The following is a 25,252-nucleotide window of genomic DNA, read 5'->3' as shown; positions in this document are numbered from 1 at the left end:
TAAGTACAGGCATTAAGAAATTGAAATTTCACCAGTTTTCCGGGAATTATGGACAAACCAGTGATGCAACCATTTTTAAAAAAATAACTCTTTCAAAGACAACCTGGATGTCAACCAAACACAAAAAAAATGAAACTTATTGCTTGAAATTTGACATGCAGATCACCATCACATAAAATCTACAGTTAAGTACTCCAAATAAAATTGCGAAATCAACATACGGAATGCCATTTGTACGGAACTATGCGTGTTTTTTGCTTTACAAAAAAATACTGTATTGCCGCCAAATTTTCAGACTTCGTAATACTACAATTTCTCAAATTCTTGCTGCCCGATTGCGATGAAATCATAAATACTTAAAGCAAAAACGAGAAATCTAATCATCCAATCGCATCCACACCACCGTGAAAAAATAGAGGAGGGAGGGGAAAGAGGAGGGGCTAAGCGATTACTATACCCAGAGTACGTTGATTTCTTTTGATAGAAAAAGATTAACATTGCGAGTGCCGAGGAGACGTAGGCAGGAAAAGGAGAGAGAAATGAAGAGGACAGTCGCTCGCATCCATACAAATTGAGACAAACAGATACAATATAGAGTTACGGCTAAGATAATTATAATAATACAGTATGTACTGGGATTGAGACTGTTATCGCCTCACGTTCGAATGTCTGGGCTTTGCCCGCACTACACAGCACTGTTTAGTTCGTATGGTGATGACCTTCAGTCAAGTTACGACACGTCTTGGTCCTCTACGTCTTGGAGCTGCTCTTTAGGCTCCGCCTCACCTGCAACAAACCACGCCCATTACACACAACGCCCACTTGACAAAAACAAAGTCGTTACATTTCGATCATAAAACGCGAAAATGGAAACATTCATTAGCGAAAGGTTATCTAAATCATGGAATTACACAAATGGCAATGACGAGGTCGGATAACCACACCTTTATTGGTATTTTCGACAAAAAGTGCGCCAAGTGATGATTACAACAGTGCATAAATACTTTTATGACCAAGATAAGTGCATATGGCGGAAACATTTCACTGCTAATTTGTATAAATTCTGTTTGTAATAAACACGTTATCTTGTTTTATGCATTTTTAGATTCGTTAGAAGCCTGTCAATGCCCGGAATATCTACATAATTATTATTATTAAAAGACCTCTTTCCGCGCTCCCGCAATAATTGATTGCTCGCACCAAATAACAAAATTTCGCACTTGTATTAATCGTGTTATCACGTCCGATTTTAATCCAAGAGATCAATCTTTATTTTAAGAACGTTGTCATCCATGAAAGATCGATCACAAGCCATGAAATGTCACTACCAACCCGAGAAAAAAAAACTTGACCTTCCCGTCAACTAAAACCAAAACTATTTCAAGAGCCCCTCGTCATAAAACGCGTTTAACAAACAAACACTTGTGCGAACATCTGGCGTCTTCCTCAACACTGACGTCTTTGTAACAAAACTCGAAAAAAGCCCAAATCAATACTAACCGTCTCCTTGCATATCACTGGTCCACAGCGTCAAATTGTCGCGCAATAATTGCATAATCAACGTGCTGTCTTTATAGCTCTCCTCGGATAACGTGTCCAATTCAGCGATGGCGTCGTCAAAAGCAGCTTTCGCTAAACGACAAGCTCGATCGGGACTATTCAGGATTTCGTAATAGAAAACGGAGAAGTTCAGGGCCAGTCCGAGCCTGATTGGATGCGTTGGTGGTAGTTCTGTCATGGCGATGTCGCTTGCTGATTTATAAGCGACCAACGAGTGTTCGGCGGCGTCTTTGCGGTCATTGCCCGTTGCGAATTCGGCCAAGTATCGATGGTAATCACCCTGTAAATAAAGAAACGCAGACGTAAAAAAAATGGATCAATAAAAGGGCAGGCTGAGGTGCATTGTGTCACGAGGGACGAAAGTGTGTCTTCCCAAGAACATGCAAAACCTTCAATGAAACGCTTTCACGCCTCCGCTAATTACTCTCTCCACGCACACTTGATCGATTTACCTTCATTTTGTAGTAGAATACTTTAGATTCGCCCGTGGATGCAGCTGGGATGAGATGTTTGTCCAAAACGGTCAAAATATCTGAACAGATGTCCCTCAGTTCTTTTTCCACTTGCGATCTGTATTGTCTGATCATCTCGAGTTTGTCGTCGGTGCCTTTGCTTTCTTCTTTTTGTTCGATCGATGAGATTATACGCCATGAAGCCCTCCTTGCACCAATCACGTTCTTATAGGCCACCGATAGGAGGTTCCGTTCTTCCACGGTCAATTCCAGGTCCAGCTTGGCCACCTTCTTCATGGCCTCCACCATTTCTGCAAAAAAAAACAAGCTTACTACCAAGTATACAAAGTTCGGGTTGTGTACACAATTTTTTTCACAAGGAATTTTCGCCACGATTATTCGCGTTGGAATTTGGAACAGTGAGTCATCACAATCGACGCTTCGAGTGCAGTTCATGGTAAGTGCAGTCCTTGAACTTGACGGCTCGTGGTGTAAATCAAAGTTACATGCTTGAAAGTGACGTCACACGTTTGAGTGGTCAAGAAAAGTCGCAAAAATAGGCGATTCACGGAGAGTTTAGAAGGTGAACTCCAAATAAGGCAACAGGTTTCGTGTTTACATTGATGTAAAGCTCTAAAAACTTTTTTTGATCAATTTTCCGACAAAATAGGTCACTGGAACCAACATAAATTATTCGTACAATAAATATCTCTAAGAAATTGGTGCCTACTTTCCTTATTATTCGTATTTTGGATTAAAGTTCCAAAGTTTGATGTAATTGGCAATGTCAATGAAAAAAATCAATCACCACATGTCGATATAAAAACGATAATGGCTACTCAAAGTGGATTTATAAAGTAAAAAGTGGTTATTGCTGCTTTGTACACAATGAAAGGAGTAGATCAAAGCTCTATTATGGATTCTTGTTTTTTAGGTTGGTACATTTATTTTTAATGAAACTAATTACAGATCCACTTCCGTTTATAACTTCTTAATTTATGTAAAACGTTTCGTTCCACACTTGCAGAACAAAACCGTTTTTAATCAGTTCATTGAACCAAGTTCCCATTGTAATCGAATTAAAAAGACAACCTGAGAGTAAAAAAAACCCTACTTTGGTGTAACAAGTAATGAGTCAAGTTGGTTTTGATTGGAGCAAAGAATGTGTAACCCCGAAATCATTCTTCTCGCTGCTATTATCGATTGGCCTCGCCGCCGCCGCCGTCGCCACCCCCAACCTCATCCTCCCCCGCCGCCCTCAAAAATCAATCCCGTTTTAAAAATGCACCTGAAATAGTGAATTTTTGGTAAAATTGGGACAAGGTCGAGTCAACCACGCCCTCTCACCCCCGCCGACCTTGAAATAATCAATGAAATTTTTGGAAAATCGTCACGTGACACACACGGGACTTTGACGAAAATGACGCACGTGTTAGAATAAACAATCGTCAATAATCCAAACGTCAACATCGGAAAAAAGCCGGAAGTTGTGCGTTACGCAATCGAATGAATCAAGAATGCGGGGTAATAAAAACGCCTCTTTCAACAATCAAGCCGGCGTAGGCCGAAGAACAATTGGGGAATTTGACGGATTTCTCTGCCAAAAACTGACATTTGCGGGATGTTCCGGGGGCGGTGGCGCCAAGGGGAGGCAACTGCGGCCAGATGCATAATAAGGGCTGGGGGGGGCGCCGTTTATCGATTATGCTGTATCGCGTAATTTGATGATTCACAACGGAAGAATTCAGGCCGTTTACGGACCGGTCGCTTCTGGGGCCCCCGATTATCCCACAAATCGATAAAGGGCTGTCAAGAGTCAAAAATTTGTCAATAATGGTGGAGCGTCCGGGATAACGGCGGCCGTTTTGCCCCGGCTGGGGGCGGCTTTGCACACAAATATACGCACCATCGTATCGCTCAGCCTGTTCTGCCAATTTCGCCTTGTAGACATTATCCTCTCTTTCAGACATTTTTGGATGATTACAGATAGAAATTTCACAACAACACTAAAAAACACACAAGACACTCTCGCGTACTGCCAATATGGCCGCGCCCGCCACACTGATTGCCCGAGCTCGACTCGGCAGCGATCGGGAAACCTCGCTTGACGTCACACGACGCGCGAAATTCAAACGGAAAAAAACACTTTTTGCTTTAGAAAATTTATTGGTTCTACATTGGCCAAAGCATATCGATACAATATATACAACATCCGATTTTCCCTTCTACTGAATGTAATTTACACTCGTATCACATTGCGGAAAGGTGTCTTTATACAAAAATTGACTCTTTGTAAATCCACGCTCTAAAACAAAAACCGCTAAAAATACAACAGTTATATACATGAGGATATATGATTGTTATTTCCAATTTCAACACGCATAAAATAATACCAAACCCGACTGCTAAAACAACAACCTTTCATGGTTTAATGTGAATAAATTAGAGCACTGATTACTTTACAAGCTTGATTAATTACTAGAATATATCCGGACAAGCGTCCCACTTCTGCTTCTCTTTACTCTCCCAGTAGTTCCCCTTATACACGTGCACCACCACATCGCCTTCCGTCATCTGTTCAAACCAAACCGGCTTATAATGCTCGTACGGCCGCCCTGCAAAACCACAAACTTCAAAACCTTCATCACACCTTCTTCCTTTACCTTCATTCGCCGCCGTCTCCGCATCAGCCTCCCTCTTCCTCCTCGTCGCTCGTTGCTTCTCTTCCAGCCTCACCTTCTCAGTGTTGGCCTCGTCCCATTGACCTTCCTCCATCAATCTTTGGTCAGGTCGTAACCGCGAATCAGTAGGAGCGACACCTTCCTCGGGTTCGTTTAATTGAGCGGCTAAAATTGTAAAACCGTAGTACTTGTCGGCGTCTGGGGGAGGCATCCGCCGCTTCCAGGCCACCACGGAAGGACCTGTTTCGTATACTGGATTAGATGAGCCCGTGCTGCCCGTCACCGGCGCGATTTCCACCTGGTCGTCCCATGTTCCTAGAAAACAGAAAATTGGAATGAGTCATTTTATATTTGTTTTTTGATTAGATAAATAGTTACACGTTTTGGCGGACGTTACTGAGTCATGGGGAGCAATGATGTTAATTAAATATTATCTTTTGAAGCAATTCCAAGTTGCCAAAACATTTCGGTTAATTTTCAAGTATGACGAAAGTCAAAGATAACAGTTTTGGCACTCATTTCTAAACTTGTTAAAAAGTGATTTTTAAGAGTCATTTAAGCCATTTTAAGAGTAAAAAAAGTAGTTTTTTTAATTCAATAAAAGATGACACCATAATTAGATTTGTTGGAGTTATTTTATGTGATTTGAAGAAGTTCGAGTTTCCCCGAAAACTTGCTATGCAATTACAAAACGACCATTTTTAATTATAAAAAAATTAATTAAAAGAACACGCAGAGAACGTACTTTTGTTTCTAATTGTAAATATAGCTATTCTGGGTCACCATAAGTCATTTAAGGAGTTATATAGTCAATTACATTTTTTGGAGTCATTTTTTATGTTTTGTTGAGATATTCAAAGTTGTCAGTTAGTTTTTAAAAATAAGAAAGTCAAAGATAACATTTCTAGAAATTTAACTCGTTTAAAGAAATCAATTCAAGTCATAAAGTCAATTAAGATTGGCGTCATTTTTAAATTTTAGGAAAGTCACTTCAAGTCAATTTAACAATTGAAGTTTGCCTTGAAGTAATGTTTGCAGACTCTTGAATCGCTTGGTTTTTCTTACCATTGATGATGTACTTAACGTTCCCCCCGACATCCATGACCACCCCCTTGACCCGCCTCTGCGTATCCCTAGTAAAATACGAATATGGAATATATTTCAAATGACACTTGATTCCAGCAGCCGCCCCCTTCCCCACAATCTCCATGTCCCCTGAAAGAAAAGACAGTCACTACCACTTTCCCCCCCTTGTCCTCCTCCTTACCATGCTGATCCACCCACAACTTCCCCACAATGATATTGTGAATCGTCGTCGTCACCTTCCGCCACGAGAACTTATTTCCATTCTCGAATTCCACTTGAGCCGTCCCCAACGGTATGACCTGGAGATATTTCCCTCTGAACTTCGACGTCATGGTGAACTCCTGCCAACACTTCCAGTCCTTTCCTTCGCAATATTGAGCCACCATGGGCGGATGATGCGACACTTGTTCGCTGAAAGACCTCCACCCCAAATCGTCCATGCGATCACACTCGTACGTTTCACCAAGAAGCGGATTGAACGGTTTTCCAGTCCTCGAGCTCGTAGTCGAATACGAAGAAATTGTAAAAGCAGCAACGTAAGCTAATTGTTCGCAAGCGTCCGTGCATTTCGCGGCTACGTCGAGGATGTCAGCGTATTCGTAGTCTTCGGTTAGTCGCTGAAGCATCGACAACGGCTCGCTGAAGTTCACAGGCATGGGAATCTTGGACAGGTCTTTACCAATGCAATTCTTCATTATGCTCCAGAGATTTAGAGGATAGTGGGGCTTATCGGGGACGCGAGTCCGCCTCTGTCTTTTGCTCGTGGCAATTGTGTTAACACGGAGGTCGCTTTGCTGGGATTTGCGGGTAGACTGAGTCGATTTGCCCGTGACCACCACCACCTGAAAAAGGGGGAACTTAGTGACTCTAATGTTGGTTGCACACCTTCCCCTAATGGGGGATGCAGACCTGTTTGGTCTCGGTGGCCTCATCGGGTTCGCTAGAACTATCAGAACTGTTTCTGCGGTGTCCAGTCCCCGTCGGAATATTCAAAGTGAAGTGTCCGTCAGAGACTCCAGAAGACCCGACAGTGCTTTCGGCTACGGCGTCGTAAAACTCGTTCTCGTCCTCCTCCTCAGCATCACTAGCGTTTACTAAAAATTTTCAATGTCAAATACAAAAATGACAATTGGGTTGCCCCCCAACCCACTTGTTGAGCAAAAATGAGGTTATGTCGACCGGAAGTGGAAATTTCCACGTTTTTTTTTATTACTTACATCGCGCTTTGAATGTTTTCATAATAACCACGCGGCTTGAGAATCTCGCACTGATAAAATCATCAAAAAAACGCAACAGCTGATCTGTCAAATGTGACTGATAAGAAAAATTAGGTTAAGCTGTCAAAAACGAAACGTCAACGGACCTGGTCGATTCGTGTGAGCATTCGCCGCTTGTTCAAGTTTTGAGTGTTGTTGAGCTAAAGTCTCCACCATTTCTTGCAGTCTTTGGCGTTGTTCTCGCTCGTGTTGGAGTAGCCGGATCCATTTATGCCCGTGCGTTTGTGCGGTCTTCAGATACTCGGCACAAGCCTGTAAAAGACAGTCAAAGGGGCTCTTTTAGTCAAGGGGGCTCACATTGATCATAGCGTTCGTCGAGATGCGGAATAAAGTTGCACGCTCGCCCACTTCCTTTGATTTGGTCTGGACTCCATCAGAGTCTAAATTCATTTCCATTTCACTGAGAGGCTTCACTAGCGACTTCCAGTGTTTTTGAATGAGGTCGCTACACGTCTGGATGTCGTTCAATTGCGCTTCTAGCTTCCGCACGACACTGGACCATTCCTCGGGGCTGCCGGAGCCTTCCTCAGCCTCTTCCTCGTCTTCTTCCGACTCCATGCTGCGTCTAAAAGAGCAGGATAAAAGGTGGGTTCCGGGGTACAAGGGGGCTTACATGGCCTTCGCTTTGGCGAGCTCCAGCGCGGTGACCCACGACTGCCTCTCCACTTCCGAGGCGGCTCGGATATGGAACGTCTGGGTGCCCCCATTGGAGATAACGAACGTGCAAGCATCCACAGTGTAAATCAAGGCACCATGTAAAGAAATACTCCCGCGGCACGTGTGCGCCATCTCCGCTTGGTTCCTGCAAAAACAAGCGCATCAGTGGGCGTTTTGGCATCGTTTTCATGTTGTGCAGGGCCCCCTTACTCACCCCTGCTTGAACCTTCTACGTCTTCGAATTGATAGAGTTGGAACACCACCATTATTCTCGGCCCTGCACAACAATGAAATCCGTTTTTATTTGCTTCAAGTGATGAAACTAGAATCTACCCATGAAGATGAAAGGTCCCCCGTACCGGAGTGCATGCTACACTAATTACATGACAATTCAAAATACCTGTAATATGACAGATGTCCATTTTGAAGTACGAACCAACGTCGCTGATAACCTTTCAAGTAATTCGTCCATTTGAACAACCAGCCCTTCATTGCTGGCTCGTTCTGAGCCGAATTCGATTTTGTTGTCGATACGTCGCTCATTTTTGCACTTTCTGTTTTTATTTTACTTAAAATGACACGTCGTCCATGTTAAGAATGACGTAATGAAATGTCACTTCTGCAGTGTCGCCACCTTTCAAAACTGACAGCGGCGTGGGGTGGGTTAAAAATAGACACCGTCGAGGAATGAAGAGTGGATAGCGGGGGGAAATTCGCAAATTAATGCAAATTGGGAGAGCATGCTCGCGGAAACTTTTGCAGATTGCGAGAACATATTTGGGGGATTCGGCGCGAGGTTGGCAGCGCGACCTAGTGATTTCCACTAGACTTTAAACCTCGAGATAAGAAGTTGATTTTAATGGTATTTGTTACAAATGTGGTCTCAAATTTCACAAGGAATTCATTGGTGTGATTAACATTCTGATGCGTAGGCGGGGGTGTTGAGGTTTTTGCATTTAGAGGTGATTAAGACATGTTTTTAGTTTTCAGATTCACAAGTGGGGTGGAAGCTGGTTCGCCTTGAGCCAGGACCGTACTAAGAAGTATTTTTTTCAAAAAGTCATTCAAAGTGCCATAATGTTAATAAGATTTTTGGAGACATTTTCTATGATTCAAGTTATTAGGAAATGTATGTCTATTTTAAAGAATGAAACTGATAAATCAGTCAAAAATTATAGATTTGGGGGAATCTTCCCAACATTCATTAAAAAAATAAGTTATCAATGTTTTCATTAATAATATAAAAGTGACTTGAATTGATTTATGCAAAGAAAATAAGTAATTTCAGTCACAACAAATCAGGTCAAAAGTCATAACGGCATTAATTGGATTTGTTGAAGTCATTTTCTTACGTTTTGGAGAAGCAGGGTCGCCAGAACAGTCATTTAAAGAATCAAAATAAGTTATTTCTGAGTCACAAAAAGACATGCACATAGAGAAAATACTTTTCGGTTTTTAATGACGAAATATAATTTAAAAATGACAACTTGTTATTAACAGTCTTTCTAAAAGAGTTATTTAAGGAATGAACGGCAATAACATTTTTTTGTGGTCATTGTTTATGTTTTGAAGAATTTCCAAGTTGCTCAATGGCATTTGTTTTTGTAGCCCTTTTCCAAACTCAATAGGTGAAGCCATTCAATAAGAGCCGTTTCAAGAGTCAAAAAAAGCATTTCGGAGTTACAAAAGTGACTTAAGGAGTCATAAAGGCAATTTTTTTTTTCTTAATTTTTGTGTGAAGTTCCAAGTTGCATGAAAATTCATGTCAACTTTTAAGAATAGGTCTTCGTTTTTTGAAGTTTTTTTCGAAGCTCGATAAGTAAAGTTCTAAAAAAGCCACTTTAAGTCATATTAAGAGTCAAAATTAAGAAGCATTTCTGAGTGAAATAAGTTATACTTTATAACTAATTTTTTTGGAGTAATTTTCTGTTTAGACGGTTCATCCAAGTTGCATGATAATTTATATCAATCTTTATAAGGAAGTTATTAATAGAAATCTTTTGTAAAGTGTCAGTTCAAGTCATTTAAGGAGTTAAACGAAGTTAATAGTCGAAGCCATAAAAAATAATTTAAGATTTTTTGTAGTAATTTGAATTGAAGAAAATCCAAAATGCTCGAAAACTCATATCGTCGGCTTAAGTTGTTGAGTTGCTAAGTCCATTTTTGAACAAAATGCGTTTTCAATTTTTTAAAAAGGATAACAGAATAGTACAGAATTGTATCCTTTTATTTCTTATTACATATTCGAGAATTAAGAAACATTCTATTTTCATTCCCCAAATTTTCAAATCCCAGATTTGACGACAAATGTGTAAAGAATTAAGATTTTTCGACTTCGCTTAAAAATTCAAAATGGACTTGGCAACTTAACGACTTTGGCTGACGATATATGCCAATTTCTAACAATAAATTAGTCAAACATGGCGGTTTTGGAAGTTATTTTCAAGCCATTTCTTACAATAGAGTCACTCATCAAAAAGTGATTTTAAAACTCAAAACAATTAATTTTTGAATCACAAAACAAGTCATTTATTTAAGGAGCCATTGCTTCAAATGATTTCAAAAGGGCCTTTCTGAGTAGCAAAAGTCATATAAGAAGTTTATTTAAGTTCCATTATCATATTTAGGTCGGCTTTTAGGAAAGTTAAAAGAAATTGTTTGTAATGAGTTAGTTCGTCGTTAATATAAGGAGTAAAAAAGGTGATTTCAAAGTCACAAAAGTCATTTAAGGAATGATAACGTCAATAACATTTTTTGTAGTCATTATCTATGTTTTGAAAAAGTTCATCCAAATTGTCTAAAAATTTATGTCAATTTAATTAAAGAATGAACCAGGTAAATATATAAGAGTTCCGCGAGTTCTTTTCTGAACTCGTCATCTGAAGTCATTTAATAATCAAAAGGACGTCATTTAACAAACAAAAGAAGTCATTTCAGAGTCATAAAAAGTCAGATGACAGTTTTGAACGTCATTTTCAAAACTTGTAAAGAAAATTATTATTTAATTTTTAAGTCACGTAAAATTTTAGATTTGTTCAAAACATTTTTTGAGCTTGAAAAACTTACAAGTTGTCAGAAGTATGAAAGACTCAAAAAACAGTTTTTGTACTCATTGAAAAAGTAAATTCAGGTCAAAAGAAGTCATTTTGTCAAGTCAATGAGCGAGAATAAACGTGGGGGATTTGGCGCGAAGTTGGTATTGCGAATTAGTGATTTCCAAGATACTCACTAGACTTTAAACCTCAAGATAAGAAGTTGATAAATTTGATCGTGTTTGTTAAAAATGTGGTCTTAAATTTCATAAAGAATTCATTGGCGTCCTTAAAATTCTCCGACGAACACGTGATATTTATATTTTTACGTCCAAACATCTTGTTTAGTGTAAAAATTCACAACTGTGGTGGATGCTGTGTCGATCCTGGGTCAGGACCGCACTAAGGGTTTCACAAGGTTTTCAAAGTACTCTCTTTATTAACTTAAAGCAATCGTTCACAAGACTAATATAACATTAATTTCAGTGAGACGCCAGGTTACAGAGATTCGACCTAATTCAGAAAAATATCTAACTTTTTAATATCATACACACAACTTAAAAATATTCTTACAGTAAAGGGGGCGACTAGTGACAGACAAAAGACATACATGAGATGGCACAGTTTACAATGGAATGATTAGTAACGTTTTCGGAACGGAAATGAACGGGAAATGGACAGTCGCCCCATTTGCGCTTATTTTACTTAATCGTCTTCTTCTTCCTCCCCGGCGTCGTTATCTTCAGCGTCTTCGTCGCCAGAGTCTTTAGTTTCTTCCTTCTTCGGTCTTCCGCGACGACCGGTGCCTTTCGCCTTGGGCTTAGCCGGAGCGCTCTTCTTTTTAGTGGAGCCCTTTGGTCTTCCACGGCCTCGTTTCACGGGTGCAGAGCCTTCGTCGTTCGAGTCGGCATCGTTGACCTTCGCCACTTCCTAAGAACAAAGAGAAGTTACCAAAAAAAAAATTAAATAGTTGCGCCGTACTTTTCTTGGTCTCTTCTTGGACTCTGCTTTCGTGTCGTTCTTCTCCGCTTTTTCTGCGTTGGCTTTGCGGCCTCGTTTGGCGGGGGCAGCGTCGTCAGACATTTTGATTTTGATTAGTTAAAAAGCGTCCTGGAAGAAGAAAAAGTTTGTTAAAAGACACGTCGGGACCGGAAGCGTCGGTTTCCCCTCTCCCGCGTCAAAGGGGGCCGAAATCCGAGCGGCGGTATTCGAAAGATTGTCGACCCGCGCGCGCCATACTCAAAATAATATAATATTAAAATTCTCGGCAACACCCAAATATTTTCCGGGAGAAGGCGGCATCAGCGGTGGCGAGCCACCGTCCCCGCTAAAAGTACCAAAAATCCTCTTTAATTTCATGCAAGAATCCTCAAAGTTCGCCGAACAAAACCCGAGAAAATAATTTTCAAAGTGCGAAACTGAAGACGCCGAGCTTCGTTGCAGAAATCGAAGCGGCCATGGCTGGCAAATTATTCGATAAAATTCGACTCGGGAATTAATTGCTCTGATACTACGAATCGTACGGAAAAAACGAGCACGCAGTAAAATCATGCGAAAAAACTATTATTTTTATTTGATTTATCTAGTTTTCCACAAAAATTCTACAAATTTATATTAATTTTTAACGGGCGATGTAAAATGGACTTACCAAAGCAAGAGAGCACGAACCAGTGATCGTACATCCGAAGCGTTCCGCTGGCGGCGCTGCATGTACGCGCCAAAACCTATCCACCAATCACAACCAGGCTTCAGCAAAATAAACAAAACACCATCTTTGTCTTTTCTAACGGATTTTCTTTTAAATTCACGCTGCCCCCCCTGAAAACCCCCTAAAATCAACTCACAATAAAGCACCTCCCCCCTGATTTATAATTTATCGTTTCGAGGCGACACAACAAACGCCACGTGAAATTCCCGAAAACGTCAAAACATTCAATTGTTTATAAGGACCAACTTCACTCTATTGACATAACCTCAAATAAAAAAAAAACAAAGTACGAAACAACTGTTTATTAAGTTTACAACTTAAATTACTCGTTTTCTTGGCTGCGCAGCCTGGCGTGCCCGTTCGTGACTCTGATGGAAAGCTGTTGCGCCCTTTCTACGATTTCCTTGCGTTTTTTGGAGGAAACTCCGTGAGCGATCTCCGCGCAGTATTTGCGGTTTTGCATCAAAAGGACTTCCAACTCCTGAAAACAAACGTGTTAGCTCAAATAACCTCACTGAGACCCCGGAAATTGTGAAATTAACTCAGCAGAAACTTTTCGACACGACAGTTCAGTCGCAAATTACCTCAAACATCATGGTAAGGTTCCCCCATTTAAATCAGTGAGTTTGATGGAGTCTTACCTTGACATTGTGTACTAAAACTTTGCGGAATCCTGTGGGGAGCATGTGCTTCGTCTTGGAGTTGGACCCGTAACCAATATTGGGCATCAAAAACTGCCCCTTGAAGCGCCTGCGGACTCTGTTGTCGATACCTTTCGGTTTACGCCAGTTGCGCTAAAAATGAGGTTAGAACCGCCAAAACATGTTTATTTAAGTACCTTGAGCTTCCCATAGCGGTCAGACTGGTGTCTTATGAACTTCTTCGTTCGCTTCTTAACGATTTGGGGCCTATAAACAGGGCGAATCGCCATTTTTAATCTGTAAAAAAAAAACAGAATTTAATGAAACTATCACCGGAAACTAACTGTGATGAGTGTCTTTTAGGGCTTCGCCAATGAATTTTCACTCGATACTTACAGATTGGTCTTAAATTAGATGATGAAGGGCCGTGTCTTGTTTTCTCCGACACGTTCCTGAAATGTCAAATGACAGAAAGATCGCTACCAACGTAAACACGTGAAAGTTACTAAACTAGAAAAAAAGTCTCTAGAATTTCAAATGATTTAATCGCTCTCTTCCTCATCGCTGAAATAGGCGCTCTTCTTGATGAGCTTCTTAGGGGGCTCCCGGTCCTCGCTCTCGTAGTTCCCCGTGGCGACTTTGTACCGGTAGTCTTCAAGTTCTTGTTTCTCGCGTTCTAAGGCAATCGCCGCGCTCAAAGTCTCGTCGTCAGAGTCAGAGCTCTCGAAATAGTCTTTTTCTTCCTGAGTCAAACCGGGGGCTTTCTTCTTCCTCTTCCTGATCTTCTTAGCGGGGGCTTCTCGCTCCCCAAGGATATTCTTTGAACACTTGTAACTCAAATGTCCTTCCTCACCACACTCGTAGCATTTACTCTTATCGGGGTACTCTTTCCGCCTGATGAACTCAGTCGTGCGTCCGTTGTCCTTCGCGATGCTCGCTTTGACTGTCCTCCCGAACATCTACAAGACAAAGTCAGAGTTTGTTGACATGGGACATAACCTCACTTCTTTCATATTTGTCTCTTCCACGCATTTTTGGGCGTCCTCGACCTTCAGGAATAAGACAAACGCGACTCCTTTGCTTTTCCTCGTGTTTTTATCTTTCAAAACTGTAACTCTACGAAGATAAAAGGTAATGTGTCAAAATAAACATAACCTTATTTTACTCACTTTACGATTTTCCCGTATTTTTCAAAAAGTTTGTGGATATCGTTGTTTTTTAACTCGTAGGGGATATTAGAGACATAAACGGTGCTTTTACTGGGGACTAAACCGCCACTCATTTTCACATTTTTCGAAAATTTTAGCACGTTCGAGAATAATCGCCACAAGCGATGATGCCCGAAGCTTGAAAAAAAGCGCGAAATTCAAATACAAAATTTATTCTTAAGCTAGGTTTCCATTTCTTCCTTATCGTTATCTTTATCTCCATCATAAAACTCATTTTTTGCCTCCACCATCTTATCCTCGAGATCCTGGCTGATCCTTACATCGGGATCTTCTTCTTCTTTTATCTTATCTTCTTCCGGGATGGCGTCTCCTGGGACGTCGTGCATTTGGACGCTGGGCGAGTGTTGACACATCTTCAGATTGTCGCAGACAAACCTGCAATAAGACATTTAGAAAAAGGAATTTACTCTTTCAACGTTTTACTTCGTTATCGCGTCTAAATACTGGCGACTGTTGGCGTTTTCTTGTCTAGTCACAACTTCCGGATGGAGCGTAAAATCGGGGGCAAAAAACTCCAAGTATTCCGTGTAAGGAAGTTCATTTGAGATCTGTTCATCCACGAGAAGCGACGTCTCATATGTCCAACATCTCGCGACGTTTCTGAGGGTGTAACCGCCGCCCCCAACCACCAAAGTGGGGACATTGAGACTCTTGACAAACTTGACGCATTCTCCATGGCCTTTGGTGCTCAACGAGAAACACCCGAGTCTGTCGTTCGCCAAAGAATCCGCCCCACATTGTAACACTATCGCTGTGGGCTGGAAAAACTCCATAACACTGGAAATCACGGGTTTGAAAACCATCCAGTAGCTCGTATCGTCAATGCCTTCTTTAAGAGGGACGTTCACGGAGTAGTAGCGACCACTTTCGGCCCCCACTTCGTACATGTCCCCCGTCCCGGGGAAGAAATAGTTGCCGTATTTGTGGAAACTCACTGTCATCACCCTGTCTGTTAGATAAAACGCTTCTTGGACGCCGTCGCCGTGATGCACGTCAATGTCTATGTAAAGAACTCTCGCGTGGTACTTCAACAGCTCTAGAATCCCGATAACAATGTCATTGACGTAGCAGAAACCACTCGCTTCGAATTTCTTCGCGTGGTGCAGCCCCCCGGACCAATTAACTGCAATGTCGCAGTGGTTGTTGTTGAGTTTCATCGCGCCTTCGAGCGACGCCCCCGTGTACATGGAACAAAAGTCAAACAGCCCCCAGAAAACGGGACAGTCGTCACCAACATTGTAATGACTCAGGTGTTTAGTGAATGCCTGGATATTCTGTGGGGTCACTTTTTGGAGAAAATCTAAAACTCAACCATGACGAGGAGACAAAGGGGCTGTCTTACTCACCAATGTACTCATCAGAATGAAAGCGACACATGTCGTGAGCACTTGCTTTGTATGGCCTGTAGATCTGCATGTGTTTGTGGAGACCATAGTTGAGAACCAAACTGTGGATCACGGAGAGTCTGTGGGGCTTCATCGGATGCCCCGTTCCATAATGAAAGTTCCCCACTTCGGGGTTAAAAAAGTAAGATACTCGGTGCTTCGACATTACCCCTGAAGCTCCTTCCACACGTACAAAAAGTAGAGAAACAAAAGGACAATAATTAGGCGCTTTGTCAGCCAAAACCTATCTTCCATGGCTCTTGGGGGCCCCCATTTTGATAAACAAACGAGAAGCGAGGTGTTGTTTAGTTGCGAAGCTGACAGCTGTCAACTGTCAAGGACGAAACGTGCCAACATAAAAGTCACTAGATTTTGATAAAATCAAATTTATTGAAGGTCGAGGAGGTCACCTGGATAAAGAACTCTTGGTAATCATGCACAATCGGGACCTGACATGTGCGCATGCGCCCGCGTACTGCGATCGAGCACGAAGACATAGCTTTGTTGCCAAGTTGCCTCAACTACAAGAAAGATTCAGACTGCGTCATAGTGGGTTGTATAATCTCAGGCAGAACGTGACAACACAAAATGTCTTTTCCACCATACGTGCGGCTCATGTTCATGTACTAAACTGAAAAAACTGTATAAAAGTTCCACACTGAGGATCGAACCTACTGTACATCGCTTTTTCCCAGACTGGTGAAAATTCTTTCAAATTCAAACTCAAATTGATTTTTTTTCTGTCGGGGATAAGTAATCTAATGTCACTCTAAAGATATTCATGGTACTTTATGTAGTTGTTAAAGGCTAATCCCTGGTCGTACTGCCTTACTAAGCTTACAATAAATTGAAAGGCTAGGTCTGAACTTCCAGGTAGATTTGGGTTATAATTTTTTTTTACTTCCAAAGGCTATATAATGACTGTTTATGTAGTCTTACATAGATATTAAAAGAAATTTGCATTTTCAACATTACCTTGTGATTTGTACACGGCATCCGCAATACCCAAGATTTATAACTCGAGATCTACTATTTCCGCACTTTAAAAAAAATTAACGAAACCACACATTACTTCGTTTTACTCATACAAAATGGTCCCCTCTTTTAGTTTTCTCGATTTTCAAGCCGATTTGTCGTTTTTGACAGAATAAAATTTTAAACTGTAACTCGAGATCTACTATTTCCGAACCTTAAAATGTTCAAGTAATACCGTTTACTAAAACCATTTAGTCGTACAAAATGGTCCCATCTTTTAGTTTCCTCAATTTTGAACGCAATTTTGCTGTTTGAGCAAAAATTAATTTCGGCTTTAAAACTTGAACAAATGTAAAAAACCGCCAAAAATTGTATATTTATACATAATTAGAAAGAGAAACCTTTATCAAAAGTTGTGACAGATGTAGATTTTAAATAATGTAGCGTTTTTATTTTTTTTTGAATTTTATTTGGTGGCGCCGTGCCGCGACGATTAGTCCGTGGGCGCAAGGACGAACTCGAAAATGTCGATTGATGGCCAGTATGCTTTGAAAATCCGAATGTCGGGCTTCAAGACACTGACACTGTCAGTGTCACAGCTTTAAGGACGTTTGTTAAGCGTGCTAATAATACATTGAGGTTTTTGATAACACTTGTAATGTGAAAAGATGGAAAATATTGTTTTTGTGTAGGGACATATTGTAGAAACACCTTTCGAACAGTAAACATTTTGGCGCGAATTTTGAATTTTTAAAATTGATGTCTGTAATCATAATTTGTTACTTTTCTATACGTATAATATTAGGCACAATATATTGTAGAGTTTATCGATAAATTGTTGAAAATGGACACAAAGAATGCTTACAGTTAATAGGTGACTGGAAGTTAAACAAATACGAATGGTAACTTTTACTAAAAAAATTTGAACTGCATGTTGCTGTTTTTAAGAAGGCGAAAAAATACAGAAATGCATTATCAATAAGAATAATAATTCCAATTTTCCAAATTCTAAATTTTTGTCAAAATCTTAACAGTGTTCAAGTATTTATAGTTCTTGTCTTACAAACATTCTAGTTTGGCAAATTACAGCGCAAGAATCAAGAATTTTCAAATTGCCAAAACTCATTCAGTTATCAATTTTGGAAATCTAGACATTATCCGCAGTCGATTTTTAATTTTTGTTCTAGTTACGGCTGCACGGGAAAGATTGGTTCTGAACTTTCGTTTAGGTTTGGATAATTATTTCTTACATCAATTTTGTGTAATGATGTACCTTTGCTTAGTAAAGTACCAATAACATCTATAAATCGATATCAGAATTTTTTCTTTACCTTAAATATGGTTAAAAATGCGCAAAATTTATAACTCGAGATCTAGTATTTCCAGTCCTTAAATTATATAAACAATACTCCCTGACGCTTCATATTCAACATAGAAAATGGTCCTCTTCAATATTTTTGTTGATTTTACAACGGATTAATTTTTTTTGTAAAGTGAGATTTTGGGTATAACTCGAGATCACCTATAAGCAAACTCTAAAACTAAAATATAAACACACATTTGTAAAGAAAAATCGTTTACAAAATGGTCTCCAAAATGCTTTTCTAAAAATTAAGCACAATTAGCTTTTTTTGAGCACTTTTCGTCGTGCCGTGGGCCAAGCGTTAATCACCTACATCGCGTATCGTGCGACTAATCCAATATGCCATGAACGCGCGCTATAAGATTTGAAATAAGATAAGAAATAAGATTTGTTATAACTTTTCACATCATAATTTAACCGACGCATACGACTATATCAACAAACATTATTTGTTAATTGCAATAGAATGATTATACATATAGACAATAACAACGGCATGCAAGGTAATGCTGTAAATTGTAACAACGTTTTATTCATTGATAGATAAAATACGTTCAGCAAACACAAAAGTACTTTATAATTTTGTGCTTAAAATAATATGCATTTGAGTGATACATGGCAAATGAAGTTTCGAAGGTTTTCGGAGTAAACAGTTTTTAATTTCTACTATTTACGACTAAAGAAAAATTCTGAAATATTTTTATAAAAACAGTAAAATCTGCTAAATCCTATAAAAATATTCAAGTATATGATACAGGGTGATTTTTAAAAAACGGCAGGCGTTGTAGAATTTTTATTTATGAACCGATTTCAAAAATTTAAAGAACAAATTAAATGGTTTTTAATTTACTATAAACTGATGATTTTAGATTTTTTTTAAATGTCTTAGTATCTTATGGGCGATATTCAACTTTCTTATTTTAAATTGGCACCCATTTTTTTTTGCATAATTTTGAAGATATTAATTTTCTTGATTCAAAAATGTGTAGTATGTTCTACTTTTACAAAAAATATTAAAAAAAAAAATATCAATAATGAAAAAATTTAGGTAATAAAAGTTAATAAAATCTAGGTGCTTTTTGTCAAATAACACAATATCGTTATTGTAATGTCAAAAAGGAGCAAATAACAGAAAGGATTGGCAATCTTTTTTGAAATTATTAATAACAAAAGACAATAATAATTACAAATCAGAAAAAACATCTACCTAATTTAATTAAAATACTGTTGAAACGCCATCCCGTTTTTTTCATTGCACAATTGACACCATGCATTTAGATTTTATTAACTTTTTTTCCCTATTTTTTTTAAATTTTTAAAAATATTTTTTGTAAAAGTAGAACATATTACACATTTCTGCATCAAGAAAATTAATATCTTCCAAATTATGTAAAAAAAAATATGGGTGCCAATTTAAAATAAGAAAGTTGAATATCGCCCAAAAGATTCTAAGACATTTAGAAATATTATAAATTCATCAGTTTAGTAAATTAAAAACCATTTAATCTTTTTTTTCCTAATTTGTACTTTAAACATTCCCAAGTTGCTATGGAAACAAAGCTATTCTGACATTCCGTATCGAAATGGATATTCTAACACTGAAAACGAATTGGAAAATAGCGAAAATAGCTCTGTTACAAGAACAAATTAGGAAAAATAATATAAAAACCTCGTTCATAAAGCCATTTAGGCACCCATCCATTATAATTGGATTCGTGCCTAATAAATTGCCTTATGAAACTCGGTGTTTTAATATACCATTTTATATTTTGAAATCGGTTCATAAATAAAAATTCTACAACGCCTGCCGTTTTTTAAAAAATCACTCTGTATATTATATTTGTAACTAAAGGTAGGCTGTTTTATCTGTGAATACTCTGTTCTAAAATCACCCAGATTAGAATTAGAAATAATATTTATGTATTAGCAAACAATTTATTGTGAAAATATAATTGCTTCTTATTTATTTGTTAACATGAAAAAAATAGCAAAGTTGTCTTTCTTACCTGATATTACAAATGTTAATATTGATCATCAGCAAAACGAGAGACTTTAAGCGCCTTTTCATAATTGAATCCCACTACAATTTAAATTCGCTTCTCTAAAGGCGAAAATAGACTTACGAGAAATCTCTGCAAGTTGACTCTTTGGAACTCGCGGAAGTTCTCGCGCGAGCGATTTTTTCTCCAGTGTATACCTGCATTTTTGATCTTGCTTAAGTGCTCGCAACACTTTTAAATATGTAAGGGGTCAGTGAGAAGTTGCAAAAGCCAGAACTCACCAGATTCTCGCGAGAGAAACTTGTAGTATTTATTGCAAACAGTGTAAACACATAAGCAAAAACTCCCGCGAGAAGTGTCGCAAGTTTATTTCCAATCTATTCCAGGCTTAAGGTTTTTAAAATGACTCTGACGTAACCACTGAGACACTTGAGACTTTTAGCACTTATCTTCCGAATAATCAGATCATCAAATAGGTTTAATTATTTAACAATCTTTTAGAAGAATAAATCTATTTCTATATTCTCCCATCTGTCACCATAATTTTTTCATTATTTGTACTTGTTGAACATTTTAGTGAGAAAATAAGCAACCCCATGTATTTTAATAATTTAACACAAAATGAGAAAAAAACAAAAATTGTGCCTTTTATGAAATAATAAAATGTTTTTAAAAACATTTTAAAAAATGTTGTTTTTTTTTTCACCTGCATAGCAATGGACTGTGCGCTCTTTTCTGGCCAGGACATGACTTTAACATAGATATGTGTATATTGAGTTCAGTATCTTTGTCTTCACATAAAATTGTAGGAGACCACAATCATAAATTAAAACTCATTTCGTGTTCAGAGTAGGATTCAGTTTAATGCTTCTCGTAACCCAATGATGGTTTAACCCTGGACTCTACTGCAATATTATAATTGCAAAAATAGTTTGTTGTGCGCGCGCTTGCATTAGAAGCATTGAATCATATTTTAGCAATTTTAAAATGGCGTAATTATGACACTGATTATTGCCCTCAAGCCACATTAAAATAAAGATTATAAAACTAAATTCAGTTATAATGATAATAATAATTAGGTGTTATATCTAAACATCTTCAAATCTCTATAGTATAATTTAAAAAAAAAACGATCAAAAAACTCTTAAAACTGAAATTAGTTAGAATATTCGTTTAATTGATGTAGCTATTCAATTTATGGGCAAAATGTTTTTGACCATTCCTGTTAAAAAATGTGATTTTTCACTTTTAGTTGAGCAGATAAGCCAGCGCGAAATCCAAAAGAGGCTCTGCAACAATGTCATATTTTTCACTTCTCTTATTCCTAAACCATGCATTTTGGAGTAGGTCCATCGCGGACTTTTTTGTAGAGAATTTTATAATCCATAAGAATGTCTTAGATATTTTGCGGTGTTTATGGCCATTTTTGCTACGCAATTAAAATAAACACATCATGTAAAATTTTAAGTCTCTAGTTAAAAACATGTTTTTTAAAAAGATTTTATCACTTTTCTTTTAATTTAAACTTACAAGTATTTACAAAAGTCATTAATTTTGGTGTTTTTATAATATACAACCAATTTATTAAAACATTTCTTTAATTTAAACTGTGATTTCGAGCGCGTGAAACGTAGCTAATGCCACAATGTAATTCTACTAATAATAGTAATAATAATTTTGTTTGGCCCAAAAATCGCCGATGTTCAGACCCATCCTTTGATTACATTTCTGGTTGACACACCCACAACGCTGTTACTTACTACTTCGGTGTTTTTATCCTATTTTACGCTGAAAGGAGAAAAGTTTCAAAAACCCTAACTATTTTTAGCGCAAGACAAGAACCGTCAAAATTAATTTGTCAAAGTAATGACTTAACTAAATCCCCAATTTGTGAGATACAGAGCCATGTCTCTCATCTAATAACAATTATTTAGTAAAAAACATTCGTTCAAAAAAACAAATTTACGCTTAAACATTCTTTTTCTATCGAATTGCACGATGAGTGGAAAAACACTACCAATTGCAGATGTAATGTTTAATTGTAGTGTTTAAAGGAATCAAACGAAAAATTTTATTAACGTTCAGAATAATTTCGCCCTTCCATCCTTTCATTTTTGTTATAATTTGAATTAAAATTTACGTTTGAAAGTCTGTTTTAAGTAAAATAGTAGTAAGAAAAAGTGTTTTTCAGCTCGTGAAAAGTTAATTAACTCGCTGCATTCGTTAATTCAACCCCTTTGTAGTCATTCGAAAATCAGCATTTTTCATTACTTGTAGAACAATCTATTAATTCATACGGAGTCCATTTATTCCAATAATTAACGAATTTTAAAAATCAAAAGTAAATTCAAAATTATAATAATCTTAATTGAGAAACCGGGTTTTATTGGGCGGTTAAAATTAGGGTTGCTAGATTTGATTTATGTATGTGGCAAGAAGTGAGTAATCCCTTCACGCTATTATTTTTTCTTCTTCTGGGAATTATTTTATAAACAACCTGCTTTAGACAACTCTTTATACATGCAACCGCACCTCTAAACTCAAACGATTTGGCAACGTTGCAGGCCGTCTGTACCCGAACGCTGTCAAAAATGTCAGCCGTCATTTTTCAGGTCCCGATTCTGCATGATTACCGGACTCTTAATGTAAGCTCCTTTGAAGGCTTCGAAGTAAAGTTAATTTTGTTGTAGTTCCGAAGAAGCGAAAATTATTGACACCTCGTGCTGCCAACCTGCCAGCAAAACTCCCCAGACTTTTCAAAATGGGCGTAAAAGACTTGTGGACGATTTTAGCCCCCTTTTGCGAAAGAAAGCCTCTGTTTGAGCTCCAGGGGAAAAAAGTGGCCGTGGACTTGTCCTGCTGGGTATGTGAATCCCAGAACATCGCCGAATACACAGTTCAACCCCGCATGTATTTAAGGTTAGGTACTGAATCTTTTACTCTGAAATTCTAACTTTTTCTTACAGAAACTTGTACTTTCGAACTTGCTATCTCCTTCTCATGGATGTGAGCGTCGTGTTCGTCCTTGAGGGCCGCGCCCCCGAGCTTAAATACAAAACTATAGCCGCTAGAAACGCCCTCCAATTCAAGGGGCAAAAACCGAAAACCGACGGCGTGAAGACATGGAAAGACCGCTCGAGGTTCAACCACACGCTCAAACAATGCGAGGAGATGTTAAGACTGATGGGGCTGGCGTGTGTGAAGGGAGAGGGCGAAGCGGAGGCGCTTTGTGCGCATTTGAATGAAGACAGGGTAACTTACCAGTCTCCACTTTTTTTTATTAATTATTTCAAACAGTTAGTTGATGGCATTATCAGTCAGGACTCCGACTGCTTCGCTTACGGCGCCAGAGTTGTCTATAGGAATTTTTCTATATCTCAGCAAGGCAACCACGCGGCCAAAGGGGGCTCCGTTGACGTGTACGATATCGCCAAAGCCGAGCAAAACTTGAGTGAGTAACCCCAGTCTGGGTTCAATAAAGTGGTAGATTTTGGCAGGAATAAGATCGTGGCTTTGGCGCTGCTGTGTGGAAGCGACTACTGCGAGGGGGTTCACGGCATTGGGAAAGACTCTGCTATAAAACTGTTTAATTCAATGGGCGATCATGAGATCCTCCCTCGGTTGCGCTCATGGAAAAATACGACTCTGTATGAGAAAATGGAGGCTAAAATCAGTGACACCAGTCTATGTACTTCTTGTGGGCACAGGGGGAAAGTCCAATCCCATGCAAAGAAGGGTACCAATCTCGAAGATGTAGGGAATTTTATTATTAACAAGTTCTTTTAGGTTGCCTCCATTGTGGTGTTACTCAGGGTTGTGACTCCACGAGATTCAAAAATGAAAGGCTTGAAATAAAGAATGAGCTCAACATGAGAAGCAAAGCCTTAAAGGACCCGAATTTCCCCGATGAGACCCTTATAAACGAGTTTCTCACTAAAACAAGTAACATTTCTAGTTTAGACCTCCAGTGGAACCAACCGGACCTCGCCAACTTCACTGTAAGTCCTCAGAATCAGACCCACCAACACTTTAGTAGAAATTTACAGTGAAGTACCTAACGTGGGAAGAAATCTACGCCTTTGAGAAGTTTTTCCCGATTTTAACACGATGGCAGCTTCTCCACCCCCATCATGGGAAGAGTGTGGCCCCCAAAACAATCAAAAAGCGGCGGAATCCCAAAGGAGTGGCCAGTTATGAAATCATCTGGGAAGACAAGTTTGGCCAGTTCCAAGATTTGATCCCTGGGGAGCAGCTCGAGGGAAAGGATCTGGAGAAGTTGTGGTCGAGTATAGAGCCCCAAAGTCTCGTGGGGGCTGCTTATCCAGATTTAGTGGAGGCGTTTGAACAGTCCAAGAAACCCAAGCGGCGGAAAAAGGTTGATGAAATCGATGAGTTAATGAAGAATGTCTCTATTGGGGCCCCACAGAAGAAGAAGAAGAAGGTGACTAACTTAGAGAGATTCTTAGTCAAAGCGTCGACTCCTAAGAAGGCCCGCCAGAACGTTTCTTTTGACATGGATCAGAGCAACTTCGGCGACGAGAACGACTTGGAGGTGTCCGATATTGTCGATGAGATCGTGAGCAGGGCATTGCCGGTGCCCCCAGGCTTGGGATGTAGTTTCTTTGTCAATGAATTAACAGAAAACGATTTATTTGAAAAGACTCTTGGTGAATACTGTGACAGCTCCGACGAGTCAGACTAAATACTGTGCAAATAAATAATACTATCAAACCGCAGTGTTGTTGAACCCTGTGTAGTTGGGATTGTCATGGCTGTTCAGAGACTCCCATTCCTGCTCATTAGAATCAAACTCGTACAACACCATCAAGCTGTGTCTTAGGACAGCAAGCCGCCGCTTCCTCCGCGCCATCAGATAGACCTGGAAAAGGCTCGTTACAGACGTAGCTTTTCCAAAAAGGACGAGTTACAAGGGCTGATAAGATTAGTATGATAAACACTACTACCAAAGGGACGATGAGGTATTTATAATCACGAGATGTGTCCGATGCAGGTGGCTCTGTCGTGGTCGAATTTCCGAAAGACTCCATCGAATACACTCATTTTTCATGAATTTCAGATAGCCCCTTTTTGAGGTTATGTGATTTAGGGACTTTGACGTTTGTCAAATGTCAGCTGTCAAATACGCCACCTGGCGGCCGAAGTGTGTTCTTTCGTTATTGAGGGTGTTGTCAATTTTCATTAAAAA

At 39.0% G+C, this 25,252-nt stretch overlaps 8 protein-coding genes across 11 annotated transcripts; 1 reads left to right on the top strand and 7 right to left on the bottom strand.

The window, feature by feature from the left end:
* Positions 1–585: 585 nt before the first annotated feature.
* 14-3-3epsilon (tyrosine 3-monooxygenase/tryptophan 5-monooxygenase activation protein epsilon) lies at positions 586–4,075 on the bottom strand. Its single transcript, XM_088032688.1, has 4 exons — positions 3,919–4,075; positions 2,013–2,323; positions 1,501–1,840; positions 586–786 (listed from the first exon to the last, which is right to left on the bottom strand). The coding sequence occupies exons 1-4, from the start codon at positions 3,980–3,982 to the stop codon at positions 731–733; spliced, it is 771 nt and encodes a 256-aa protein (XP_087888814.1). The 5' UTR covers positions 3,983–4,075; the 3' UTR covers positions 586–730.
* An 83-nt stretch (positions 4,076–4,158) lies between these two features.
* Osbp (oxysterol binding protein) lies at positions 4,159–8,376 on the bottom strand. 2 transcript variants are annotated; one of them, XM_088032676.1, is made up of 10 exons: positions 8,114–8,376; positions 7,928–7,990; positions 7,670–7,858; positions 7,354–7,621; positions 7,143–7,308; positions 6,689–6,873; positions 5,961–6,621; positions 5,759–5,908; positions 4,676–5,008; positions 4,159–4,627 (listed from the first exon to the last, which is right to left on the bottom strand). In XM_088032676.1, exons 1-10 carry the CDS (start codon positions 8,254–8,256, stop codon positions 4,491–4,493), a joined length of 2,295 nt encoding a protein of 764 aa, XP_087888802.1. In that variant the 5' UTR covers positions 8,257–8,376; the 3' UTR covers positions 4,159–4,490. The 2 variants fall into 2 exon arrangements, with proteins under 2 accessions (XP_087888802.1, XP_087888803.1); XM_088032677.1 differs by lacking the exon at positions 7,928–7,990 and having other exon boundaries at positions 8,114–8,375.
* A 2,788-nt stretch (positions 8,377–11,164) lies between these two features.
* Positions 11,165–12,484, bottom strand: D1 (D1 chromosomal protein). The gene is made up of 3 exons (XM_088032696.1): positions 12,394–12,484; positions 11,727–11,855; positions 11,165–11,675 (listed from the first exon to the last, which is right to left on the bottom strand). Exons 2-3 carry the CDS (start codon positions 11,826–11,828, stop codon positions 11,451–11,453), a joined length of 327 nt encoding a protein of 108 aa, XP_087888822.1. The 5' UTR covers positions 11,829–11,855; positions 12,394–12,484; the 3' UTR covers positions 11,165–11,450.
* A 256-nt stretch (positions 12,485–12,740) lies between these two features.
* RpL32 (Ribosomal protein L32) lies at positions 12,741–13,595 on the bottom strand. Its single transcript, XM_088032695.1, has 4 exons — positions 13,491–13,595; positions 13,292–13,391; positions 13,095–13,247; positions 12,741–12,934 (listed from the first exon to the last, which is right to left on the bottom strand). Exons 2-4 carry the CDS (start codon positions 13,382–13,384, stop codon positions 12,776–12,778), a joined length of 405 nt encoding a protein of 134 aa, XP_087888821.1. The 5' UTR covers positions 13,385–13,391; positions 13,491–13,595; the 3' UTR covers positions 12,741–12,775.
* A 28-nt stretch (positions 13,596–13,623) lies between these two features.
* LOC148176924 (zinc finger CCHC-type and RNA-binding motif-containing protein 1-like) lies at positions 13,624–14,454 on the bottom strand. Its single transcript, XM_088032692.1, has 3 exons — positions 14,264–14,454; positions 14,099–14,210; positions 13,624–14,053 (listed from the first exon to the last, which is right to left on the bottom strand). Exons 1-3 carry the CDS (start codon positions 14,374–14,376, stop codon positions 13,637–13,639), a joined length of 642 nt encoding a protein of 213 aa, XP_087888818.1. The 5' UTR covers positions 14,377–14,454; the 3' UTR covers positions 13,624–13,636.
* Positions 14,455–14,459: 5 nt separating this feature from the next.
* HDAC3 (histone deacetylase 3) lies at positions 14,460–16,123 on the bottom strand. Its single transcript, XM_088032684.1, has 3 exons — positions 15,670–16,123; positions 14,747–15,623; positions 14,460–14,698 (listed from the first exon to the last, which is right to left on the bottom strand). The coding sequence occupies exons 1-3, from the start codon at positions 15,872–15,874 to the stop codon at positions 14,485–14,487; spliced, it is 1,296 nt and encodes a 431-aa protein (XP_087888810.1). The 5' UTR covers positions 15,875–16,123; the 3' UTR covers positions 14,460–14,484.
* A 6,493-nt stretch (positions 16,124–22,616) lies between these two features.
* Gen (XPG-like endonuclease) lies at positions 22,617–24,777 on the top strand. Of its 2 annotated transcripts, XM_088032682.1 has the most exons (7): positions 22,617–22,691; positions 22,737–22,965; positions 23,013–23,298; positions 23,344–23,497; positions 23,534–23,782; positions 23,833–24,044; positions 24,083–24,777. In XM_088032682.1, exons 2-7 carry the CDS (start codon positions 22,808–22,810, stop codon positions 24,746–24,748), a joined length of 1,725 nt encoding a protein of 574 aa, XP_087888808.1. In that variant the 5' UTR covers positions 22,617–22,691; positions 22,737–22,807; the 3' UTR covers positions 24,749–24,777. The 2 variants fall into 2 exon arrangements, with proteins under 2 accessions (XP_087888808.1, XP_087888807.1); XM_088032681.1 differs by having other exon boundaries at positions 22,617–22,965.
* Positions 24,680–25,165, bottom strand: LOC148176921 (uncharacterized). Of its 2 annotated transcripts, none has more exons than XM_088032698.1 (2): positions 24,975–25,165; positions 24,680–24,925 (listed from the first exon to the last, which is right to left on the bottom strand). In XM_088032698.1, the coding sequence occupies exons 1-2, from the start codon at positions 25,092–25,094 to the stop codon at positions 24,773–24,775; spliced, it is 273 nt and encodes a 90-aa protein (XP_087888824.1). In that variant the 5' UTR covers positions 25,095–25,165; the 3' UTR covers positions 24,680–24,772. The 2 variants fall into 2 exon arrangements, with proteins under 2 accessions (XP_087888824.1, XP_087888826.1); XM_088032700.1 differs by having other exon boundaries at positions 25,011–25,165.
* Between the last annotated feature and the right edge of the window lie 87 nt (positions 25,166–25,252).

The sequence above is a fragment of the Gnatocerus cornutus genome, chromosome 3 (assembly GCF_029298725.1).
Source record: "Gnatocerus cornutus isolate USDA-ARS CGAHR chromosome 3, icGnaCorn1.1, whole genome shotgun sequence".
In the NCBI taxonomy this organism is placed as follows: Eukaryota; Metazoa; Arthropoda; class Insecta; order Coleoptera; family Tenebrionidae; genus Gnatocerus; species Gnatocerus cornutus.
The sequence above is the reverse complement of the archived record's forward strand: the minus strand, read 5'-3'. Positions and strand labels throughout refer to the sequence as shown.

Bases quoted from the DNA above. Each gene is read 5' to 3' on its own strand.
- 14-3-3epsilon (XM_088032688.1), bottom strand. From the start codon at position 3,982: ATGTCTGAAAGAGAGGATAATGTCTACAAGGCGAAATTGGCAGAACAG. The intron at 1,841-2,012 runs GTAAATCGATCA...CTTTATTTACAG, and splicing joins TATTCTACTACAAAATGAAG to GGTGATTACCATCGATACTT. The intron at 787-1,500 runs GTTAGTATTGAT...GGTTTGTTGCAG, and splicing joins CAGTGATATGCAAGGAGACG to GTGAGGCGGAGCCTAAAGAG.
- Osbp (XM_088032676.1), bottom strand. From the start codon at position 8,256: ATGAGCGACGTATCGACAACAAAATCGAATTCGGCTCAGAACGAGCCA. The intron at 7,622-7,669 runs GTAAGCCCCCTT...CTGCTCTTTTAG, and splicing joins CTCGCCAAAGCGAAGGCCAT to ACGCAGCATGGAGTCGGAAG. The intron at 4,628-4,675 runs GTAAAGGAAGAA...GTGGTTTTGCAG, and splicing joins GGAGACGGCGGCGAATGAAG to GGCGGCCGTACGAGCATTAT.
- D1 (XM_088032696.1), bottom strand. From the start codon at position 11,828: ATGTCTGACGACGCTGCCCCCGCCAAACGAGGCCGCAAAGCCAACGCA. The intron at 11,676-11,726 runs GTACGGCGCAAC...CTTTGTTCTTAG, and splicing joins CCAAGAAGAGACCAAGAAAA to GAAGTGGCGAAGGTCAACGA.
- RpL32 (XM_088032695.1), bottom strand. From the start codon at position 13,384: ATGGCGATTCGCCCTGTTTATAGGCCCCAAATCGTTAAGAAGCGAACG. The intron at 13,248-13,291 runs GTACTTAAATAA...CCTCATTTTTAG, and splicing joins ACCGCTATGGGAAGCTCAAG to CGCAACTGGCGTAAACCGAA. The intron at 12,935-13,094 runs GTAAGACTCCAT...GTTTGTTTTCAG, and splicing joins TTTTAGTACACAATGTCAAG to GAGTTGGAAGTCCTTTTGAT.
- LOC148176924 (XM_088032692.1), bottom strand. From the start codon at position 14,376: ATGAGTGGCGGTTTAGTCCCCAGTAAAAGCACCGTTTATGTCTCTAAT. The intron at 14,211-14,263 runs GTGAGTAAAATA...TTATCTTCGTAG, and splicing joins AAATACGGGAAAATCGTAAA to AGTTACAGTTTTGAAAGATA. The intron at 14,054-14,098 runs GTGAGGTTATGT...TTTGTCTTGTAG, and splicing joins AAGAGACAAATATGAAAGAA to ATGTTCGGGAGGACAGTCAA.
- HDAC3 (XM_088032684.1), bottom strand. From the start codon at position 15,874: ATGTCGAAGCACCGAGTATCTTACTTTTTTAACCCCGAAGTGGGGAAC. The intron at 15,624-15,669 runs GTGAGTAAGACA...GTTGAGTTTTAG, and splicing joins TCATTCTGATGAGTACATTG to ATTTTCTCCAAAAAGTGACC. The intron at 14,699-14,746 runs GTAAAACGTTGA...GTCTTATTGCAG, and splicing joins TATTTAGACGCGATAACGAA to GTTTGTCTGCGACAATCTGA.
- Gen (XM_088032682.1), top strand. From the start codon at position 22,808: ATGGGCGTAAAAGACTTGTGGACGATTTTAGCCCCCTTTTGCGAAAGA. The intron at 22,966-23,012 runs GTTAGGTACTGA...TTTTTCTTACAG, and splicing joins CAACCCCGCATGTATTTAAG to AAACTTGTACTTTCGAACTT. The intron at 23,498-23,533 runs GTGAGTAACCCC...ATAAAGTGGTAG, and splicing joins CAAAGCCGAGCAAAACTTGA to ATTTTGGCAGGAATAAGATC.
- LOC148176921 (XM_088032698.1), bottom strand. From the start codon at position 25,094: ATGGAGTCTTTCGGAAATTCGACCACGACAGAGCCACCTGCATCGGAC. The intron at 24,926-24,974 runs GTAACTCGTCCT...AGCCTTTTCCAG, and splicing joins TACTAATCTTATCAGCCCTT to GTCTATCTGATGGCGCGGAG.